The sequence below is a fragment of the Peromyscus californicus genome, unplaced genomic scaffold (genome assembly GCF_007827085.1).
Source record: "Peromyscus californicus insignis strain IS unplaced genomic scaffold, ASM782708v3 Scaffold_5__1_contigs__length_169319896, whole genome shotgun sequence".
Classification (NCBI taxonomy): Eukaryota; Metazoa; Chordata; class Mammalia; order Rodentia; family Cricetidae; genus Peromyscus; species Peromyscus californicus.
In genome coordinates this window covers 12,288,665-12,307,861 of record NW_026294573.1, presented here as the reverse complement: position 1 = coordinate 12,307,861, position 19,197 = coordinate 12,288,665, and the positions used below count along the sequence as shown (strand labels likewise).

Here is a 19,197-nt window from a genome sequence, read left to right as displayed (position 1 = left end):
GCCTTGTGGCTGGGGTCAGCGACACTGGAGCAGATGGGAAACGCGGAACTCCCACCCAGACCTCTGGTCTCCGGATTCAGCACCTGCAGCCAAACGTCATCTGGGGTGAGTCCTGGCTTGGTCCTAGAGTGCATGCCAACTCGCTGCTCCTTAGCAAACAGTCTCAGAGCCAATGTTGTCGATCCCTGACTCTGGCGGTCTGTTTACTTAGATTCTCAGAGGGGAAATGTGCAAGCAGTGTGTGTGTGTGTGTGTGTGTGTGTGTGTGTGTGTGTGTGTGTGTGTGTATGCATGTCCGTATGTATGTATGTCTTTAAGTGTGTGTGCATGTGTGTGTATATGTATGAATGTCTATATATGTATGTCTCTGTGTATACGTGTTTTAAGTGGTCTTAGTGTATATACATGTGTATATGTATTAGTATATATGTATATGTGTATGAATGAATGTATGTATATATGTATATGGATGTTCTTCTATATATATGTATGTGTATGAGTGTGTATGTATGTGTGCATTGATATGTGTGTATGTGTGTTTAAGTATGTGTGTTTTTTTGTGTGTATGCATGTATATGTGTGTTCATAGGCACATTGATATATATGTTTGTCTCTCTGTGTGAGTGGGTATATGTGTATTTGCTTATGTATGTATATATGTGTGTGCATGCATATGTTAGGTATGTATACATGTGTATGTGTTTATGTATGTATTAGTGTATATATGCAAGTGTGAGTATACCTAAGTATAAATGTGTTTGAATGTATATGTATCTGTATGTACTTTGTGCATATCTGTGAGTGTGTGTACATGTGTGTGTTTATGTGTCTGTGTATCTGGGTGTTAAGCGTGTGTGTGTATTTGTATGTGTTTCTGTGTATGCACGTCTGTATTTAGTTGGTGTATGCCTGTGTTTATGTGGGTATGTGGATATGTATGTGCATGTGTGTGAGGCAGGGTCTCATGTAGCCCAAGCTGGCCTCAGACTCACTATGTAGGCTGGCTAAGATGGCTTCGTGGGTGAGCACTTGCTGTGTGAAGGTGGAAGGAGAGAATCAGCTCCTGAAAGTGTCCTCTTCCTGTGTGGCTCGTGTGCACTGTACCCTGTGTTGTACACACACAACAACGATTTTTAAAAATCACCATGTGACCAAGGATCCAGTAGATACATAGAACACACGCCTGTAATCCCAGATCCTGGGAGGTGTTCTTTTTCTTTTTTAGACAAGTATCTCACCCTGTAGCCTAGAACCTGCCTATGCCTCCCCAGTGCTGGCATTATAGGCCTTCACTACCATGCTACCCAGTGATCATTCTTTTCCTGTGTGACTTTATCTATGTCTGTCTGTCTGTCTGTCCACCTGTGTGTCTATCTGTCTGTCTGTCTGTCTACCTACCTACCTACCTATCTGTCTTTGGAGATGGGACCTTAGGTAGTCCAAGCTGGTCTATAACTTGCTATATAGTTGAAGGTGACCTTGAACTCCTCCACTGCTCCACTGGGAGCAGCAATGCTTCTCCTCTGTCTCTCTAGATTCCTTGCTGCTCCCTGCCACCCACACCCCCTCCCCTAGGCTCCTGTTGGAGTAGTGTGGCTATCCAGGGCACAGTTGTGTATTTGGACTTTAAATCTTGGCGCTCCGTTCCTGGATATGCGGTCTGAGGGTAGGGATTTAAGCCTCTCTGAGCCCGAGGTTCTCATCTAGAAGGGATAGTGGCCAGGGTTCTCTGTGGCTGAAATAAGCTGGTATTAATGGTTCTCAGCATGTGTGAGTCAGAGCAATGGCTACTCTCACCCACGGCAGCATCATGGGTGAGCACAGGGCTCTCCAGTCAGAGCCAGCCACCCCTCAATCTAGTGTGAGTTCCTAGAAAGACGCTGTGTCTGGCTGACCAACTAGAATTGCAGTGATGTGGAGACTTTGGAATGTTGCAGACATAATTAAGTTTATCTTGCATGGTCTTTAGTCTACTAAATATCCATCCCTGGCCCCAGCTCTGTGTTTTAACAAATACCCCGCTGACACCCAGACCTGACACCCTGACAAATAGATAAAAACTAACTGTTTGGAATGTATTAAGTTAACAAAACTCTACTTTCCCACCGAAAATGAAGGGTTTTTGAATAGCAGTGAGGCTTATGGCAGAGTCTTCCCATCTTCCTATAACCCGCCTACCTGATGTCACTGTCAACATATTTGAACAGTCTCTCAATTTGTGACTTTCTTTGTTCTGCTGCTATAAAAAGGTCATGAAATCGCAACCTCATTGGAACATCGTATTTGAGGAGATCTGAATCTACATTCCTCGGTCATGGTCACTCATATTTGGCTGCAGAATAAACCATGCATTTTATTCCTTTGTGGTGAGAGCTGTTTCTTTTATCAACACCGTAAGGAAAATGGGGGATAAAGCTGGGCGTGGTAGCACACACTTTTAATCCCAACACTGGGAGGCAGAGGCAGGCAGATCTCTGTAAGTTCAAGGCCAGCTTGGTTCATAGTGAGTTCCAGCACAGTTGGGGTTACATAATAGAGACCCTGTCTCAAAGAGGAGGGGGCAGTTAAAACTCGAGTTTGAATTCCCCTCACTTCCAACCACCAGTTTGTGGCCTCTCAACCACGTCCTCCAATAAAGCCATCACCCAAATGGTCCCAGGGCATCTTTCATGACCCGCCTTTATCCCTGACTCCGACATTTTCCTTCTGTCACGAGTGATGGTGCCTGGTGTTGCTTTGGCTATGGTGACAGTCACCACACACCATGTCAATTTCTCATCTTAAAGTTCTGGAGACAAGGAGTCCAGTTTATTCCACAGGGCCGAGTCATGGTGTCAACATGGCTGGCTTTCTTTGCAAGCTGCAGGAAGAGTTCATCTGGACCAGTGGTCCTCAAACTTCCTAATGCCGAGACCCTTTAATATAGTTCTTCATGTTGTGGTGACCGCCCCTCAACCATAAAATTATTATTGTTACTACTTCGTAACAGTGATTTTGCTACTGTTATGAATAGAAATGTAAATATCTGATAGGCAGGATATCTGATACTGGATCCCCAAGGGGGTCATGACCCACAGGTTGAGAACAATTGATATGGACCCTTTCCGGCTCCTGATAACTGCCTGCATCTCTTGTCTTGTGGACCCTCCTCTCTGTTCATGTCTCCCTGACCCTGACCCCCTGGGGGAGGGTCATCCTTCATCCTTAAGTCTTGCCTCCTTGTGGGACCCCACTGATCACACTGGCCCCGGCCCTCAGGCTGTGATGGTCAGTCCTGACTGTCATCTTGACTGGCTTGAGAGTCACCTAGGAGATTATGGAAGGACACCTCTGGGTTTTTTGAAAGGGTTTGGCCAGGTGGGCTCTGGCCTCATCCACAATTTCATTCATCTGTGGATTCAAAATTTCAATAAGCAATTAGAAGGAGGCGGGACTGGGGAAGGTGGGGCCTGGCTGGAGGAAGCAGGTACTTGGAGGACAGGTCCACAGGGTGTGTGTGTGTGTGTGTGTGTGTGTGTGTGTGTGTGTGTGTGTGTGTGTGTTTCCCTACCCGATTCCGCATTGTTCCTTTCTGCTTCATGTTCCCCATGATATTGACTACCCAGCCATGCCCTTCTGCCACAATGCTCTGAAACTGTAAGCAAAATAAATTTTCCCCTGTAAGCTGTTTCTACCTGGTCATGGTGATGGAAAAACTTACACACAGACGGATCACCCCATCTCAAGATTCTAAGTCAAATGTGAAAATTCCCCTTTGCCTCCAGAGCTTCCATGTTCATGGATTCTGGGGTTCTCGATGTGGACTTTTCAGGGAACATGATTTATTTAACCCAGGCCTTGATTCTTGGGCACTATAAGTGGATTGTGTCACGAAACCGGAGAATGTTACACTTTTTTTTTCTATTTTTTAAAAAGATTTATTTATTATGTATACAGCATTCTGCCTGCATGTATGCCCGCACTGCAGGCCAGAAGAGGGCACCAGAACTCATTATGAGTCACCATTTGGTTGTTGGGAATTGAACCTTAGGATCTCTGGAAGAGCAGCCAGTGCTCTTAACCTCTGAACCATCTCTCCAGACTCTCCCCGTGTTTGGAGATAGCTTTCACTTTGTAGCTGAGGCTGGCTTAGAACTCAATGCTCCCCAGGCCTGTGGCTCCTGTTCAACACCGTGCTAACGAATAGAGTGTATTTTTTCATCATAGTAACCCTGGCTGTCCTGGAACTCACAGAGATTTGCCTGCTTCTGCCTCCTGAGCATGGGGACCCAGAATGCAATTTAAAAGTGCACCACTACACCCTGCCAAACAGAGTACTTTTAAATTGCATTCTAGAGGGTTATAGAGACTGGGGGACTGAGAGAGTGCTCCTCTACTCAACCTGTGACAGCTTTTCAGGTGGCTTTAGGTCTTGAACTCAGGGCCCCATGCATGCTAGGCCAGCACTCTATCTCTGAGCTACATTTTCGGCTGATGACCAGCTAGCATTTTCCTTTTTCCTTTCCACTGCTGCCACCATGCAGAGCACATTACCTTCTGCCGAGATCATTGCAGCCGCCTTCTAGCTTGGCCTCTGTTGTGAGCACTTTCACCCCAGGAGAGGGGCTAGGCAATGTAACCTTTCCTCCAAGACAAACCACAGTTCACACTGCAGAACCAATGAGGTTTGGGGCCTGTCAGGAAGGGTCTCTAACAGGAGCATGGGTGACTGCAAAGCAGCCACACTAAAGAGTCTGCACCCAGCCTGCATGATGGCTACCCCAGAGCTCTGCGGATGGAGTCCCTTTCCTTCGGTCCTGCCTCTGTCCCTCTCTGAGATGCCAAAGCTACCCACAAACAGTTAAGGCAGAATCACAGTCAAATGGCTTGGAGGAGAGGCTGGCTACTCAGTGAGGTCTGATCACCCCCTCGCCCCACCCCCACACCTCCTCCTTCTAAGAGGGGCTCTCTACAGTCATCAGGCCTAGCTGTGAGGAGCTTTTGCATGTAGGCACAGCTGAACTCATGAAAACTTCACAGATAGTGCTGAAGAGCAGCCTCTCTGCTTCCACCCTGCCCCACCCCCACCCCAGTGCTTTAGTGTGTACTCCTGAGCACTTCTCTGCCTAAAACCTTGTGGGCTCCCCAATGGCCCTCTGAGACCCAGCTACCCTCAGCACAGCATGAGGGCTTTAGGAAGGGCCTTTGGTTGATTCCCCAGGTAGCCCTTACTCTGACTTTTCTTGCTAGGGTGACCAAGTTCTAGGTTTAGCACTAGAACTCTGGCATCTTGGAAAACTCCTCAGTCCAGGGCAACCCAGGGTGGCTAGTCACCTGCCTGCCCACCCTCCCACCCGGCCATGCTCTAGCAGCAGCAGCTGCTAGAGTTCCCTTCCAGACTCTCACCGTGGCTTCACTCAGGAAGTGGGACCCCCTCCCCTTTCCCTGCTCTGCTGCCCATTAGGAGTGTGCCGAGCTGCAAGAACTGAGAGTTAGCCAGGCTTTGCAGGCTAGCCTTAAATCCAGCACTTGGAAGGCAGAGGCAGGTGGATCTCTGTGAGTACCATGCCCCATCCTGGTTTACATAGGAAGTTCCAGGTCGGCCAGGGCTATACAATAAGACCCCGTCTAAAAAGAAGAAATAAGCCGGGCGGTGGTGGCGCACGCCTTTAATCCCAGCACTCAGGAGGCAGAGCCAGGTGGATCTCTGTGAGTTCGAGACCAGCCTGGTCTACAAAGCGAGTCCCAGGAAAGGTGCAAAGCTACACAGAGAAACCCTGTCTCGAAAAACCAAAAAAAAAAAAAAAAAAAAAAAAAAAAAAGAAATGAAGAGTTAACAACAGTGGCTCAAACAAATGCAGGTTTATTTTTATTTTTAAGAGAAATTCAGAGGGGAATGGTTGCTGGCCTCAGATCTGCAGCCTCAGCTCAACAAGGTCTGAGCTGGTGTCGCTGCAGTCCACAGGGCCCCACGATGGCTGCCTCAGCTCCAGCCATCATGCCTGTATTCAAGGTGTAACATCAATATGTGCCGGTTCCCCTTACAGGAAAGAGTTTCCTTCTCCTTACATTTGTGCTCCAATCCACGAGCTCTGGAGCCAGAGTAGCAGTGTCGGAATCTGAGCTCTCCCACTTCCTAGTAAAGCTATCCTGGGAGGTCACTAGATCTTTCTGACCTTAGTTTTCTCATCTGTCAAATGGGGTATGTGTGCTGAAAGCCGGCCGCACAGGCCTGTGCTGGGGAGTTGAGATGAATGTAAAACCCACAGGGACAGAGCTCACGGAACATTAGCTTATTTCATTATCATGTTCTCTTGGCCAGAGCGGATTCCCCTGGTTCCCCACCTGCAAGGGACCTGGGGTCAGCAAGAGTTGAGCACATGTCACTGCCACATAGAGACAGGCAGGAAAGAAGGTGTCTGGGGATGCAGCTTGGACCAAACAACCAGCAATACTCTTAGGAAACTTCTATTTCAATTTTAGGAACCAGCTTGACATTGCCACCTCCAGGAAGCCCTCCTGGATTTCTGCCACCAACAGACACTGGTTAAGGTAGCTCATTTCTGTTCCCCTGGTCTGTGTTTCTGAACACACATACACACACACACACACACACACACACACACACACACACACACACACACACGCACACACGCGCGCACACACACACACACACACACGCATGAACACACATGCGCTCATGATGCATACACACTATTTGGTCTACTACAGAGCAAGGATCTTGTCTGAAACTGGGGATCCTTACACTCCCTCTCTTTCTGAGTAACAAGGACACTCCTGAGAAAGGCACCCTGGGGCAGGGGAGGCCCGTCACGGTCCTTGCCTCCAGCAAGGCTGGATGATGATTGATGGAAGAAGCAGGGCAGTTGATGGACCAATCAGTAGCTGTAGCTAGGGGATCCTGGGAGGAGGTAGAGGCTGTGGTGATCCCCCAACCATAAAATCATTTTGTTTCTACTTCATAACTGTAATTTTGCTACTGTTATGAGTCATAATGTAATATCTGATATGCAGGATAGCTGATATGCCACCCCCAAAGGGGTCACGGCTTTCGGGAGGATTGTGGAAGGAGCAGAAGTTGGGCTAGAAAAGCCATTGAGTGTCAAGATCTCAGTGGGCTGTTCCGTGGGAGCGTGGATGAGAGCAGTATAAACGATGGAGGCCTGGCTTGTGAAGTTTCAGAGAGAAGTTTAAAGACTCTATCAAGGCCATTTGTTATTTTGAATTAAAATTCTGTAGGTCCAGAGGTAGGCGGATCTCTGAGTTCAAGGCCAGCCTGGTTTACAGAGCGAGTTCTAGGACAGCCAGGGCTACACAGAGAAACTCTGTAAAAACAAACAAACAAGCAAACAAACAAACAAACAAACAAACCCCGAAAGTGTGTGTGTGTGTGTGGGGGGGGGATTCTGTGGTTCTGGTTAGCTGGGACTGAAGAATCAGGTGTGATTGACAAGGTACAGAACTCTAAAGTGAAATCTTTGCTGGGCTACTCGATGCTGGTTGGCTGGAGCTGAGGAACTAGTGGTGATCAGGAAGAGGCCAGAATTGCTGAGGCGAAATCTCAGGAAAGTGTTTCCTGAGAGGCAGCACACAGAAGCTGTGTTCCAGACATCGCCGAGGTTGTACCATGTCACATTGGCAGCCAAACTTGGTAGGGTAAGAATCAACCCTGTGGTGCTGGTTTTGAAGGTGTGAAGGGGTCGTGGAGAGCAGCTGAGGCTTGGCACTATGTGGCAGGGTTAGAGTCCCTGAAGAGAGCCCAGAAGAGGCCATTGGTGAGAGTGCAGCCCAGTCACAGCAGAAGACCCCAGCATTTTGGAGATGCCAGAACCATGGGATGACCACCAGGAACAGCAGCAGCAGTGGAGTGGAGCCAGCCGGAGCCTAGAGGACGAGCTGTGTGTGTGCAGAGGGCGGAGCCAGAGAGGGACCCCAGACCCTTTGGAAGAGTCCAGAAGATGGTGAGTGGGTCCCAGACATTGTGTACTGAGTTATTTACAGTTGAGGCTTGGCTTTGCTTGGTTTAATTGTGACTGTGCCCTGGTTCTTCCCTCTTGAAGGAAGAAGGTATTTAATTGATTTTTGATTTTTAGGAGCCCACAGTTGAGCGACTGAATTTTAAATAGATTCTAGGTTTTAAAAGAGACTTTGGATTATTTAAATAGACTGAGTTTTAAAGTGTTTGAATTTGTATAGACTGTGGGACTTGTAAGGCTTGGAATATTTTATATTGTGATGTTCTTTTTTTTTCCGAGACAGGGTTTCTCTGTGTAGCTTTGCGCCTTTCCTGGAACTCACTTGGTAGCCCAGGCTGACCTCGAACTCACAGAGATCCTCCTGGCTCTGCCTCCCGAGTGCTGGGATTAAAGGTGTGCGTCACCACTGCCCTGTGATGTTCTTATTAATGTGTGCCTTTGGGGATGAACAAGAAAGGAAAGGTTGTGGCTTAACAGTGATGTGTTTATGTGTCAGGTTGACAAGTTGTGCTGGCTAGTTTTATGTCAACTTGACACAAGTTATAGTCATCAGAGAGAAGGGGGACTCAATTTAGAAAATGCCTCCAGGGGCTGGAGAGATGGCTCAGAGGTTAAGAGCATTGGCTGCTCTTCCAGAGGTCCTGAGTTTAATTCCCAGCAACCCCATGGTGGCTCACAACCATCTGTAATGAGATCTGGCGCACTCTTCTGGTCTGCAGGCAAACATGCAGACAGAACACTCTATACATAATAAATAAATACATCTTTAAAAAAGAAAGAAAGGGCCGGGCGGTGGTGGCGCACGCCTTTAATCCCAGCACTCGGGAGGCAGAGCCAGGCGGATCTCTGTGAGTTCGAGGCCAGCCTGGGCTGCCAAGTGAGTTCCAGGAAAGGCGCAAAGCTACACAGAGAAACCCTGTCTCGAAAAACCAAAAAAAAAAAAAAAAAAAAAAAAAAGTAAGAAAAAGAAAGAGAGAAAATGCCTCCATAAGATAACAGCTGCTGCTGAGACTTCTGGGCAGGAGGGAACCTGCTGGACACTCATCCCTAGGAATTAATGGTTGTCTCTGAGATCGGTGCATCTTCCTGTGGCCTGGTCTTTGAAGAGCCCCCTGCCTCCACCTGCAGCTGGAGGCCCTAGACTTTAATTCTGATCCCTTCAGCTACCTGCTTGCCTCCTGTTAACATGGTGACACCTGCCTTTAACATCTCTATGGCCTGGCCTAGGATGTACGTTTCCAGTGAGCAGAGATCCAGGAACTCCCGGAAGGCATAAATGAATGTACCCAGGTGTTCTTGGAAGGTGCTTTATTGCTGTCGGGAGATGGGATGCAAGGCTTCTGGAACCGACTCTTCACAGCTGTATTTTCTGGTGGAACAAAAGCCAGTATGAGTGACTCTGGGACATGGTACCTTATGGGGCAGAACAAAGCCCTGCAGGGTAGTAGGTTCCCAGCAGGGACATTGCCAGGCCTGGTCTCTGCTCAAAAGACTCTGGGTCTCCCAGCTTTTCAGAGCATAATGCATGTGGGCTTAGAACAAACCCTATACCTATTGGGGGCTTCCTGCTCAGGGTGCCTCTGTCCCCACACCCTTAAGCCTTTATATGACCACCCATGTGCCCCCTCTGCAATTCCCCCTCCCATTCCTGACTCAAGGCTTACTCCAAGAAGGATTCAGCCAGGGTATCTCAGTGGGAGAATGGAATTTGAACATGAGCTTAAGTGACCAGGGAGTACATCCAGGAGGAGCCAGTGAAGATGAGGCCACGTGAGGAAGTGAGCTCAGGGGCACAGGGAGGGGTGCAGGGGACCCCTACCTCATTGATCCAGTCATTATAGGCAGACACGCGGGTGAAGACCACTGGCTTCTTGTATGTGTTGCAGCCTTGACCGGAACCAAAGCTCACGATGCCATGTACCTGCCAGGAGCCATCCTCTGCCTGGCAGTTGAGTGGGCCACCCGAGTCTCCCTGCATCAAAGCAGCCAGCCTCAGCCCCAGCCCTCCCCCAGAGGCTGGCTCTGGCTGCTGTGGGGGATGTGAGCTGGGCCCTTGGCCTCCATACCCATTATGTAGGCCTCAGGCTAGCTGTGGGGATAGTGGCAGAGAAAGTGTGGGGACTAGGCTGGCCTCATTCTGTGAGGCCCTGGGGTGTCAGCTAGCTCTTAGTTTGCTGTGATCTGGGATGATGCCAAAGGACTCCGCCTCGGTTTCCCTGACTGTTCAGGTCACTATGCGTAAGCTTCTGAGAGCTTCCCAGTGAGTCAAGGAGGCTGGGAAGAGGTCTGGGAAAGTAGGGAGGCTGGTGTGGGGAGAGGGTCGTGTGTTTCAGAATGGACAGTCCCCTGTTGTCCTGGATGTTTTGTGGTCATACTCTGAGTCCCTGTCTCCCTGGACCGGCGCACCAGAGCTTTCAGGAATGGAACATGAAAGAAGTCACTTCATGCTGCTAAGACCCATTTAGTCTCACGGTGGCTCTGTGAAGTGGTTCCTATGGCCTCGTTTTTTGATGTGCGTATGTGCATGCATGCGTGTATTTATGTGTGTGTGTCTGTGAGGATGCAGGTATGTGTGCCAGTGTGCATGCAGATGTGTGGAGCCAGAAGACACCCTTGCATGTCATCTTCAAGTGTACTTCTCTTTGGCCTGGAGCTGGCCAACTGGGCTGGACTCATCGGCCAGTGAGATCCAGGAGTTCTCTTGTCTCCATCTCCCTAGCACTGGGATTCAGAGGCACCACCATGCTTGGCATTTTTATAACGTGAGTTCTGGGGATCGAATTCAGGTCTTTGTGCTTGCAGGCAAACACTACCAACTGAATTATCTCCCCAGCCTTAGCCCCATTTTTTCCTTGTGTGTGTGTGTGTGTGTGTGTGTGTGTGTGTGTGTGTGTGTGTGTGTGCATACATGTCACGGTGGAGATCAGAGGATACTGTAGGAGTTGGCCCTCTCCTTCTCCCATGGTTTCTGAGGCTCAAACTCAGGTCACCTTAGGTCACCTTTACCCTTTGAGCCACTCCTTCCCCCTCCCCTCCCCGCCCCCCTTTATAGAGCACTTCTGCACCCCATGCAATTGTTGGATCCATTGGGACTTGAAGTTGAACTGCTCACATCCAGCCCCCTGCCCCTCCCCATGTACTGGGGCTGAGCAGCGAGGGATAGGCTGAGTAACTGCTTTCTCCTAGGCCTGCCGGGTCCATCAGGGCTTGGCTTCTTAGTGGGGTGGGGGGTGGGAGGTGGGGGGTGGGGGGTGGGGGGTGGATTTGCTCCATTCTACCCTGCTTTGCCCACCTCCCTGCTGCCCCCTGGTGTGGGGCCAGGACACTCACATTGCAGGCAGAGATGACTCCATCACCGCCGGCGCACACCATTGTCTTCCTGACCTTGATGAACCACCAGTCCAACCGGGAGCACGTGGCGTGGCTCACTATGGGCTGCAGGCCCTGCTGGAGCACATCGGCAATGGGACCACCAGCTGGGGAGAGATCAACCATGCCAGGGAGTCAGCCGGTGCCCTCAGGCCAGCCATAGCGCTGGTCTCCCGCCCGAAGGAGACTGGGAACTGGCAAAGGCAAGTTCTGGTGCAGAGAAGGCTCTGGGAACCGTGTGCGCCCTTCATCAGGATGGCCCAAAGCTTTGGGTCACGGTCCCTTGGAGCCCACATATCTTTAGTTTGGGGCCTGCCTTCCTCCTCTTTCTGTCTCGCTGTGCTAGGGGTCAAACCCAGGGCTCTGAGTATGCTAGGCAAGCCGTCTGCCGCTGAGCTAGAGCCCTTCTGTTTTGTGTCAGGTTCTCCCTGAATCGCCTAGGCTGGTCTCGAACTCACTCTGAACTGAGCCAGGTTGTCCCATGATCCCTCTTCCTCGGCTGGGATCTTGAGGGTTCAACTGTCTGCCGCTTCCTTCCAGAACTTCGTCTTAGCTGCACACATCTGAAGGCTTTCTTCTCCGGGGATGTCCTTAAGAGCCAGCCTGTGCTTTCTCTAAAGAGCCAGCCTGTGCTTTCTCTAGTCTTGCATAGTTTTAATGTTCATTTAACTGTCTAGTTCAGCTGGCATTGGCTTGGGCACCAGTTTGCCATGAGATATAGACTCCTACCCCTAAGAGGATGGTTTTGGTTAGTTGGTTAGTGTATTTCTTATTTTGATACAGGTTCTCATGTAGCCTAGGCTGGTCTCAAACTCCCTATGTAGTGCCCTCGAACTCCTGACCCTCCAGCCTCCACCTTCCAAGTTCTGGATCACAGGAGTACATGACCAGGCCTGCCTTTTGTTTTTGGTTTATTTATGTGACTGGGGCAATGAGCCAATTCCTGTTCTAAATACCTGATGAGTTCTAGCCTATTGAACCCTTATGTCACCCACCACATTTACTTGTGACATGCTTGTCACATGGTCTGGGCTGAGTAAATCAATAGTAGCTGTTATTATAACAAAGGTTTAAAATCTATGACGATATCAGGCAGGAGGGAGAATGTGGGAGACGTTCTAATCTTGAGTGGCACCTCCTCCAGGAGGCCTCGGGGGTGTCCTGCTGCAGGCTGTACTCACTCCAGAGGCGACCCCAACCGGTGACGTAGCAGGGGTAGTCCTGAGGCAGCAGAGCACCCTCCTCTGGGATGCAGCCCACCTTGATGGTGTCACTCAGTTCCACGGGCTCAGCCAGCTTGATGATGGCGATGTCGTTCCTGAAATGCAAAGTGGAGGTTTGGCAGATGTGTAAAGGTGGTGCTGGGTGTCAAGCCTTGGTGGCAAGGGACTTCCCTGTAAACACCTACCAGCAGTTTATTAGGTAGTGGACACTCTGGAGGACAAATGACTGTGTGTGTGTGTGTGTGTGTGTGTGTGTGTGTGTGTGTGTGTGTGTGTGTGATGTCAGGTGGCTTGCTCTCTTGCTCACCACCTTATTCCCCGGAGACTGTCTCTCACCAGTGAGGGCGGCAGCCAGCAAGCCCTGGAGAGCCCCATGTCTCCACCTCCCATAGCCCCGAGGTTAGAGGTTCTCCCGGCCACTCGCAGTTTCTCATGTGGGTGCTGGGGAATCTGAACTCAGGGCCTCAGGCTCGCACATGGTGCTGTCTAACTTTATGTCAATTTGACACAAGTTAGGGTCATCTGGGAAGGGATCTTGATCCAGACAAAACGCTTTTCATAGGATTAGCCTGTAGGCAAGTCCGTAGGGCATTTCTAGAGTGATGATTGATGTGGGAAGGCCCAGCTCACCGTGGGTGGTGTCATTCCTAGGCTGGTGGCCCTGGATGATGAGAGCAGGCTAAAAGCCGGGCATGTGGTGGCACACACCTTTAATCCCAGCTCTCAGGAGGCAGAGCCAGGCGGATCTCTGTGAGTTTGAGGCCAGCCTGGTCTACAGAGCGAGATCCAGGACAGCCGGGGCTGCACAGAGAAACCCTGTCTTGATTCCTGGCCTGCTTGAGTTCTTGCTCCAACTCCCTTCAGAGGTGGACTGTTACCTGGAAGTATAAAACAAGCCCTTTCCTTCCCAGTTTGTTTTTCTGTCACGGTGTTTGTCAGAGCAACAGGAACCGGACTAAGACACACAGCAAGCGCTCTTAGCCATGCAGCCACCTCCCCGGCCCTAAGTGACCCTTCTGATGGGTGCACCCGTCCCTTTTGATGTGGCTTCTTCCTCATATGCCAGTTCATGACGGCTTAACAGAGTGGAAGTGTTCAGAACCGCTGTAGGTCATGACCCCCGGAAAGTGAGCTGTAGCTGCCGCAGGGCTGGCACTCACCACACGAAGAGCGAGTTCCACTTCTCGTGGACGTAGATGGTGTCCACCTCCGAGTACAGGGAGCCTTCCTCATCCTCCACTGTCAGATTGTACTTCCCCAGGGCCACACGGTAGGTTAAGTCTTTGCTATCAGGGGGAAAGAAAGATGTCAGGTGGCTTCTGGCAGGACCAACCAGAAACTGAGAGCGTTGGTGACCCGATCCTCTCGCTACAGTAGGGCTTTGTGGGAAAGGGAGTGTCTGTTCCTATCGACTCTGTGAGTGATGGGAGAAAGGGCCTATGGCTCAGAGCCAGGGACTCGGGTCAGGTATGACCTTGCCGCCCTAGACTGGCAGGCTAGGAGAAGTCAAGCTGCTATTGCCTCTGGCTTTCACATGGCAGTAGCCACCAGAGTGACTCCTGCTTGGCTCTGTCCTCCCTAGACAAGATCCTCCTGCCCTAGGATGGCAGGCAAGCGCCACCACACCTGGCTTCCCCTGACTGCTCAGCATCTCCTAAAACAGGTGCTAACTGCACCCCGAAGTCCTTCCCACAACTCCCAGTCAAACTGTAGTCCTTGAGTATACACCCCCAACCCTTACACTCTGCTCCCAGGAGGAGGCTGCCCCAGTGTTTCCCAAGCATGGGAGAGCTGCCTCCTTCTCGCTGGCTGTTCCTGGAATTCCACACATCAGCCATGTCCTCTCTCCCTCCCTCCCTCCCTCCCTTCTTTTGGGGTTTTGCCCTTTTCAGAGCGATCTCCCAGGCCCGTCTTTCTTTCTTTCCTTTTCCCTCTTTCCCCCCCCCTCCTTCCCTCTTTCCCTCACTCCCCATCCCCTTCCCTTCTTTCTTCTTTTTAGCCCAGGCTGGCCTCAAATGCAAGGCTTTCCCAGCTTCAACCTCAGCTCTTCCTGCCTCAACCTACAGCTTTGTGCATGCCAAGAAGGAATTCTGCCAACTAAGCTATAGCCCCAGCTCCCTTATTTTACTATTTTCACTCTCTTCCTCCTTCCCTCCCTCCCTCCCTCCCTCCCTCCCTCCCTCCCTCCCTCCCTCCCTCCTTCCCATTTCTGGGTTATCTTCTTTTAAATTCAGCCAGACCCACCCTTGTGCCTCCCTTCTTCCAGCCTCATTTTTGTTTGATAAGTCACATATTTACTTGTTTATCTATTGCTCTGCCTTCCACTAGAATAGTGGAATAGAACGTTCCACCAAAATAGCCCCAGAGGCTGGCCTTGGTCTTCTCTGCTGTTTCTTGGCACATAGTAGGTGCACAAAGAAACGTTTTCAACTGATTAAATGAACAACTGGGTTGGAAGGAGAATAGCTAACAGAGAGAGCCCAGGGCCTGGAGCATTAGATACTCAGGTCTCCGGGGTCAGCCCCACTCACTTGATGCAGTGGGCAGCGGTCAGGACGTGGCTCTTGGTGATCAGAGTACCGCCACAGGTGTGCCTCCACGTGTCATCCTTGAGGTACTGAAGAGAGATCTGCAAAAGGGCCACATGTCAGCCCCCCAGGGATCCCCAGCCTTGTCCCTCCACCCCCTGCATCTGCCCCATAAAGTGCTTACCTGCCAGGGCCAGCTGTGGGGGACAGCATCCTCTCCCCCTACCACTCTGGTTGACAGGTTGGGTGGGAAGGTGGGATCCCCACAGCTGGAGGCTGGGGAGAGAGGGGAGTGCAGGTGAGTAGGTTGTCCCCCACAAGGGCAGGTGAGAAGCTCAGGCAAGCTCTCTGGACCTCAGCTCCACCCCCCTCCGTGTGTGTGTGTGTGTGTGTGTGTGTGTGTGTGTGTGTGTGTGTGTGTGTGTGTGTGTGTGAGATATGGGAGGAGTAGCACTAATCTAAGAGTCTCCTGAGAACTAAGCCACATGGCACATTAAAAAGCCACACAGGAGGAGGAGGGACACTTCATATAGTGAAAAGAACAGGCAGGTGACTGGCACTCACGAAGGACGAAGGATGCCTTTTGTAGGTCACAGTACAGTGTGTGTATGGGGGAGTATTCAGTGTGGACTACACAGAGTCCCACACTGCCGTGTCTAGGAAGTCGTGTGGCATGGTTAAGAGTGTGTGCACTGAGGTGAGGCAGATGGGGCTGGCATTCTGGCTGTGAGTCAATATGAGATCCTGAGGCAGGGTACTGAGCATCCCTGGACCCACTCCGTGTTCCCACTGTTGATTGGAGATGTGGGCAAACCTAATACTTGCATATGGTCCAGTTTGCTCCTGCATCTAGAGAACCCAGCTCCACTCCTGATCAAGTGCTCTCCCTTACCCAAACCAAACCAACCAAATCCTATTGAACCCTTCAGTCTGAAATCTGGGAGAATGCCACTAAAACGGGAGAGCAAAGGGAGGGAGACACAGATGGGAAAGGACGGCCCAGTGGCTCCCCGGAATGAACGCCGGGTGAGACACCTACCGTGGGCCTTGCTCAGGGCCTCCTGTCTGAGCCTCACACCTTAGAGGGTGCTCTTCACCCCTTCTCCAGGACCTACTAGTTTGGAAGTGGCTTAACTGACACAACAGAACCCACACAGGACCCCAAAGTGCCTTTCTTGGGGAGCAGAGGACACCCCAAGGCCAGCTTGATCTTATAGCCCGCTGGATGCAGCTTGTCCCCACTCTCAAGCTTACCGCAGGCCACGATGGCAGCGAGGACTGTAATTCCCAACATGGTCAGGTGCTCAGGACTGGCTGGTGTGGAGGCAGGCTGGGCATTTATAGGGACGAGGGGGGCGGTGTGAGGTCACAGGGGTCAAAGCTGAGCTCAGTCTGGGGACAAACCTGTTCTGACAAGGCCTTTTCCTGACCTTGGTAATTACTGTTTAATTTGGGCAGAAGATGTGGTTGGCTAGAAATATGGGGTTTCCAAGACGGAGTGAATTCACAGGGCCTCTATTTTCCATCAGAATACTGATCTAAACTCCAGGGCTGTTTGCCTTTGTAGATGACTGGAACTCAATTTGTGTGTTTTTCTGCAGATTTTATATTATTATTATTATTATTATTATTATTATTATTATTATTATTTTAAATGTAAAGATGATTTTATGTGTATGAATGTTTGTCTACATGTATATCTGTACATCAACGTGTGTGCCTGGTGCCAGAGGAGGCCAGAAGAGGATATTAAATCTCCTGGAACTGGAGTTACAGATGGCTGTGAGCTGCTCTGTAGGTGCTGGGAGCCAAACTTGGGTCCTCTGCAAAGCAGCAAATGCTTTTAGCCACTGAGACATCTCTCCAGCTCTTATTCCCGTGGATTTTAAAGAAATAGAAAGCATTCTTTTGGGCCTCTCAAGGGCTTTCGCACTGCCCTTGGATGTCTTTAGTGTGCCTATGAGCAACCATTTCTCAAGAGCATGGCAGGGTGGGCAGGAATCACTTCGGCACTCTGGTCCCTGGCTCTGGTGCAGTGAGTGGCTGGGCAGAGGATGCTATTAGCCCTGGCCCACACTCTGACACCGGCTTATTTTCTAGTCATGATAATAAAGACAAAAATATAAAGCAAAAAATATAAAGCAAAAGAAAAAAATAAAGCAAAAGCTGTCATAGGGGGCTGATGGATTACCTGTGACTGTGGGGTAGGGCTCGACACTGTACTGATTTGCCTGTTTATCGATGTGTGCTTTATTTGGCATGATTTTATATATAATGGATTCATTCATTACTCCCCCAAGATTCATTAAGCACCCGCCATGTGTATGCCCTGTGTACAGGAGGGAGTTTCCTGTCAGCCAGGGTGGTATGCTCCCTGGAGAAGAGAACCCTGGCTGGAGCTCTGTAGGAGATGAGATCCATCCTAGGTGGGAGCTTGATGGGATGCAGGTAAGGTTTCTTCTCTGCTCATCCCACGTCCAGAATGAACTGGAGACCTGGAGGTACTGAGAGTGTCACAACCCTCCACTGTTTCCCACCATTCCCCCGATTTCCACGGCCCGCAGTGTGGCTCTCAAGACCTAGGAGCTCAGGGCCAGAGGCTGGAATGGAAAAGTAACCAACCACTCAAGACGTGTGGGCGTGCTGGGATGTGGTCAGGGGATGCCCAGTGGCCTCTAGAGAAGGTTGTCGGGGAGGAGGCGGAGTGAGAGCCTGAGAAAGGGGCAGGTGCAGGTGACAGGCCTGGGTTGTCTGCCTCCTTCAAGATCTGGTGGCAGCTGTGGCCTCTTGAACGAAGTTCACTAAGTGGGGGAAGCTGAAGGACTGGTGAGGTTTTGCCTCAAGTACCACAGGGAAGGGAGGGAGTTTGGGGGTTCACTGAAAGGCTTCAGGTCAGCGAGGCAGAGTGGTAAATTCAGTGTGGTAATCCTAGCACTCAGGAGACTGAAGCAGGTAGATCTCAGAGGCCAGCCTGGTCTACACAGAGATTTTCCAGGCCATCCGGGGCTACATAGTGAGACCCTGTGAATAATAATAATAATAAAAAATTTCTGAGTCCAGTGGAAGATCTGGAAAAGCAATGGAGATCTGAATGGCTTGGATCTGGTGAAGAAGTTTAGTGAGAAGATGGGGTTTGGGGAAGTTTTTCATTTGTTTGGATTAAAAACAAACTTTAAATTACATGTAATTATTTACATGTGCGCCACACACACATGCCATGGTGTACATGTGGAGGTCAGAGGACCACTGGGTGGATTTGGTTCTCTCCTTCCGACTTGTGGGGCCATGGCACCCAGGCTACACTCCTGACTCCCCCCCCCCCCCCCGTCTATACCTCCCCAGGGCTGGCATCACAGGCAGGTGCCAATGCACCATGCTCTAAGGATGGTCTCTGGTGCAGTTTCTTGTGGGAACTGGGTCACTTGAGGCCTCCTCGTTTCTCAGCTGGCTTTCTCTACAGGGCTCTGCAGTGGGCGGGTGGGGTCTTGGCAGGCTAAGGCTCAGGTCCCCAGAGCTGAGGCTCTGGCACCCGAGAGTCAGCCCACACGCATCGCCAGGCCAGTTGCAGCCTGAATGGAAGCTGCTGCCTTTCGATCTCCTTGCCCCTCCCCTGGGTCTGTCCCATTGGCACAGCGGTTCTCAACCTGTGGGGTCGCGACCTTTGGGGGTCATATGACCCTTTCACAAGGGATCACCTATCAGATACCCTGCATATCAGATATCTACATTATGATTCATAACAGTAGTAAAATTAGTTATGAAGTAGCAACAAAAATAATTTAATGGTTGGGGGTCAGCACAACAGGAGGAACTGTATTATAGGGTTGCACCATTAGGAAGGTTGAGAACTACCACTCTAGCAAGCTAGGGAATCCCTAGTACAAGGAGTGTAGAGGACAAGAGCTCACAGATAAGCACTAGAAAACCCAGAATTGTTGAACAATGATGGAAACAAGGCTTTCTTCTTTCAGGGAAGAACTGACACCAGTTTTTCATCAGGAGGCTGTGAGCGGTTGTGTTCATACCTGAACACAACCTTTGCCATTCTGTAAAGCCATCCCTCATCAAATCGAATTCCCCGGACTGACTCCCGAACACTGC

At 50.4% G+C, this 19,197-nt stretch overlaps 1 protein-coding gene across 1 annotated transcript; it reads right to left on the bottom strand.

Annotated features, from left to right (window-relative positions):
* Positions 1–9,696: 9,696 nt before the first annotated feature.
* On the bottom strand, positions 9,697–16,390 carry Ctrc (chymotrypsin C). Its single transcript, XM_052715423.1, has 7 exons — positions 16,351–16,390; positions 15,281–15,372; positions 15,100–15,197; positions 13,729–13,854; positions 12,527–12,663; positions 11,307–11,452; positions 9,697–9,948 (listed from the first exon to the last, which is right to left on the bottom strand). Exons 1-7 carry the CDS (start codon positions 16,388–16,390, stop codon positions 9,697–9,699), a joined length of 891 nt encoding a protein of 296 aa, XP_052571383.1.
* Between the last annotated feature and the right edge of the window lie 2,807 nt (positions 16,391–19,197).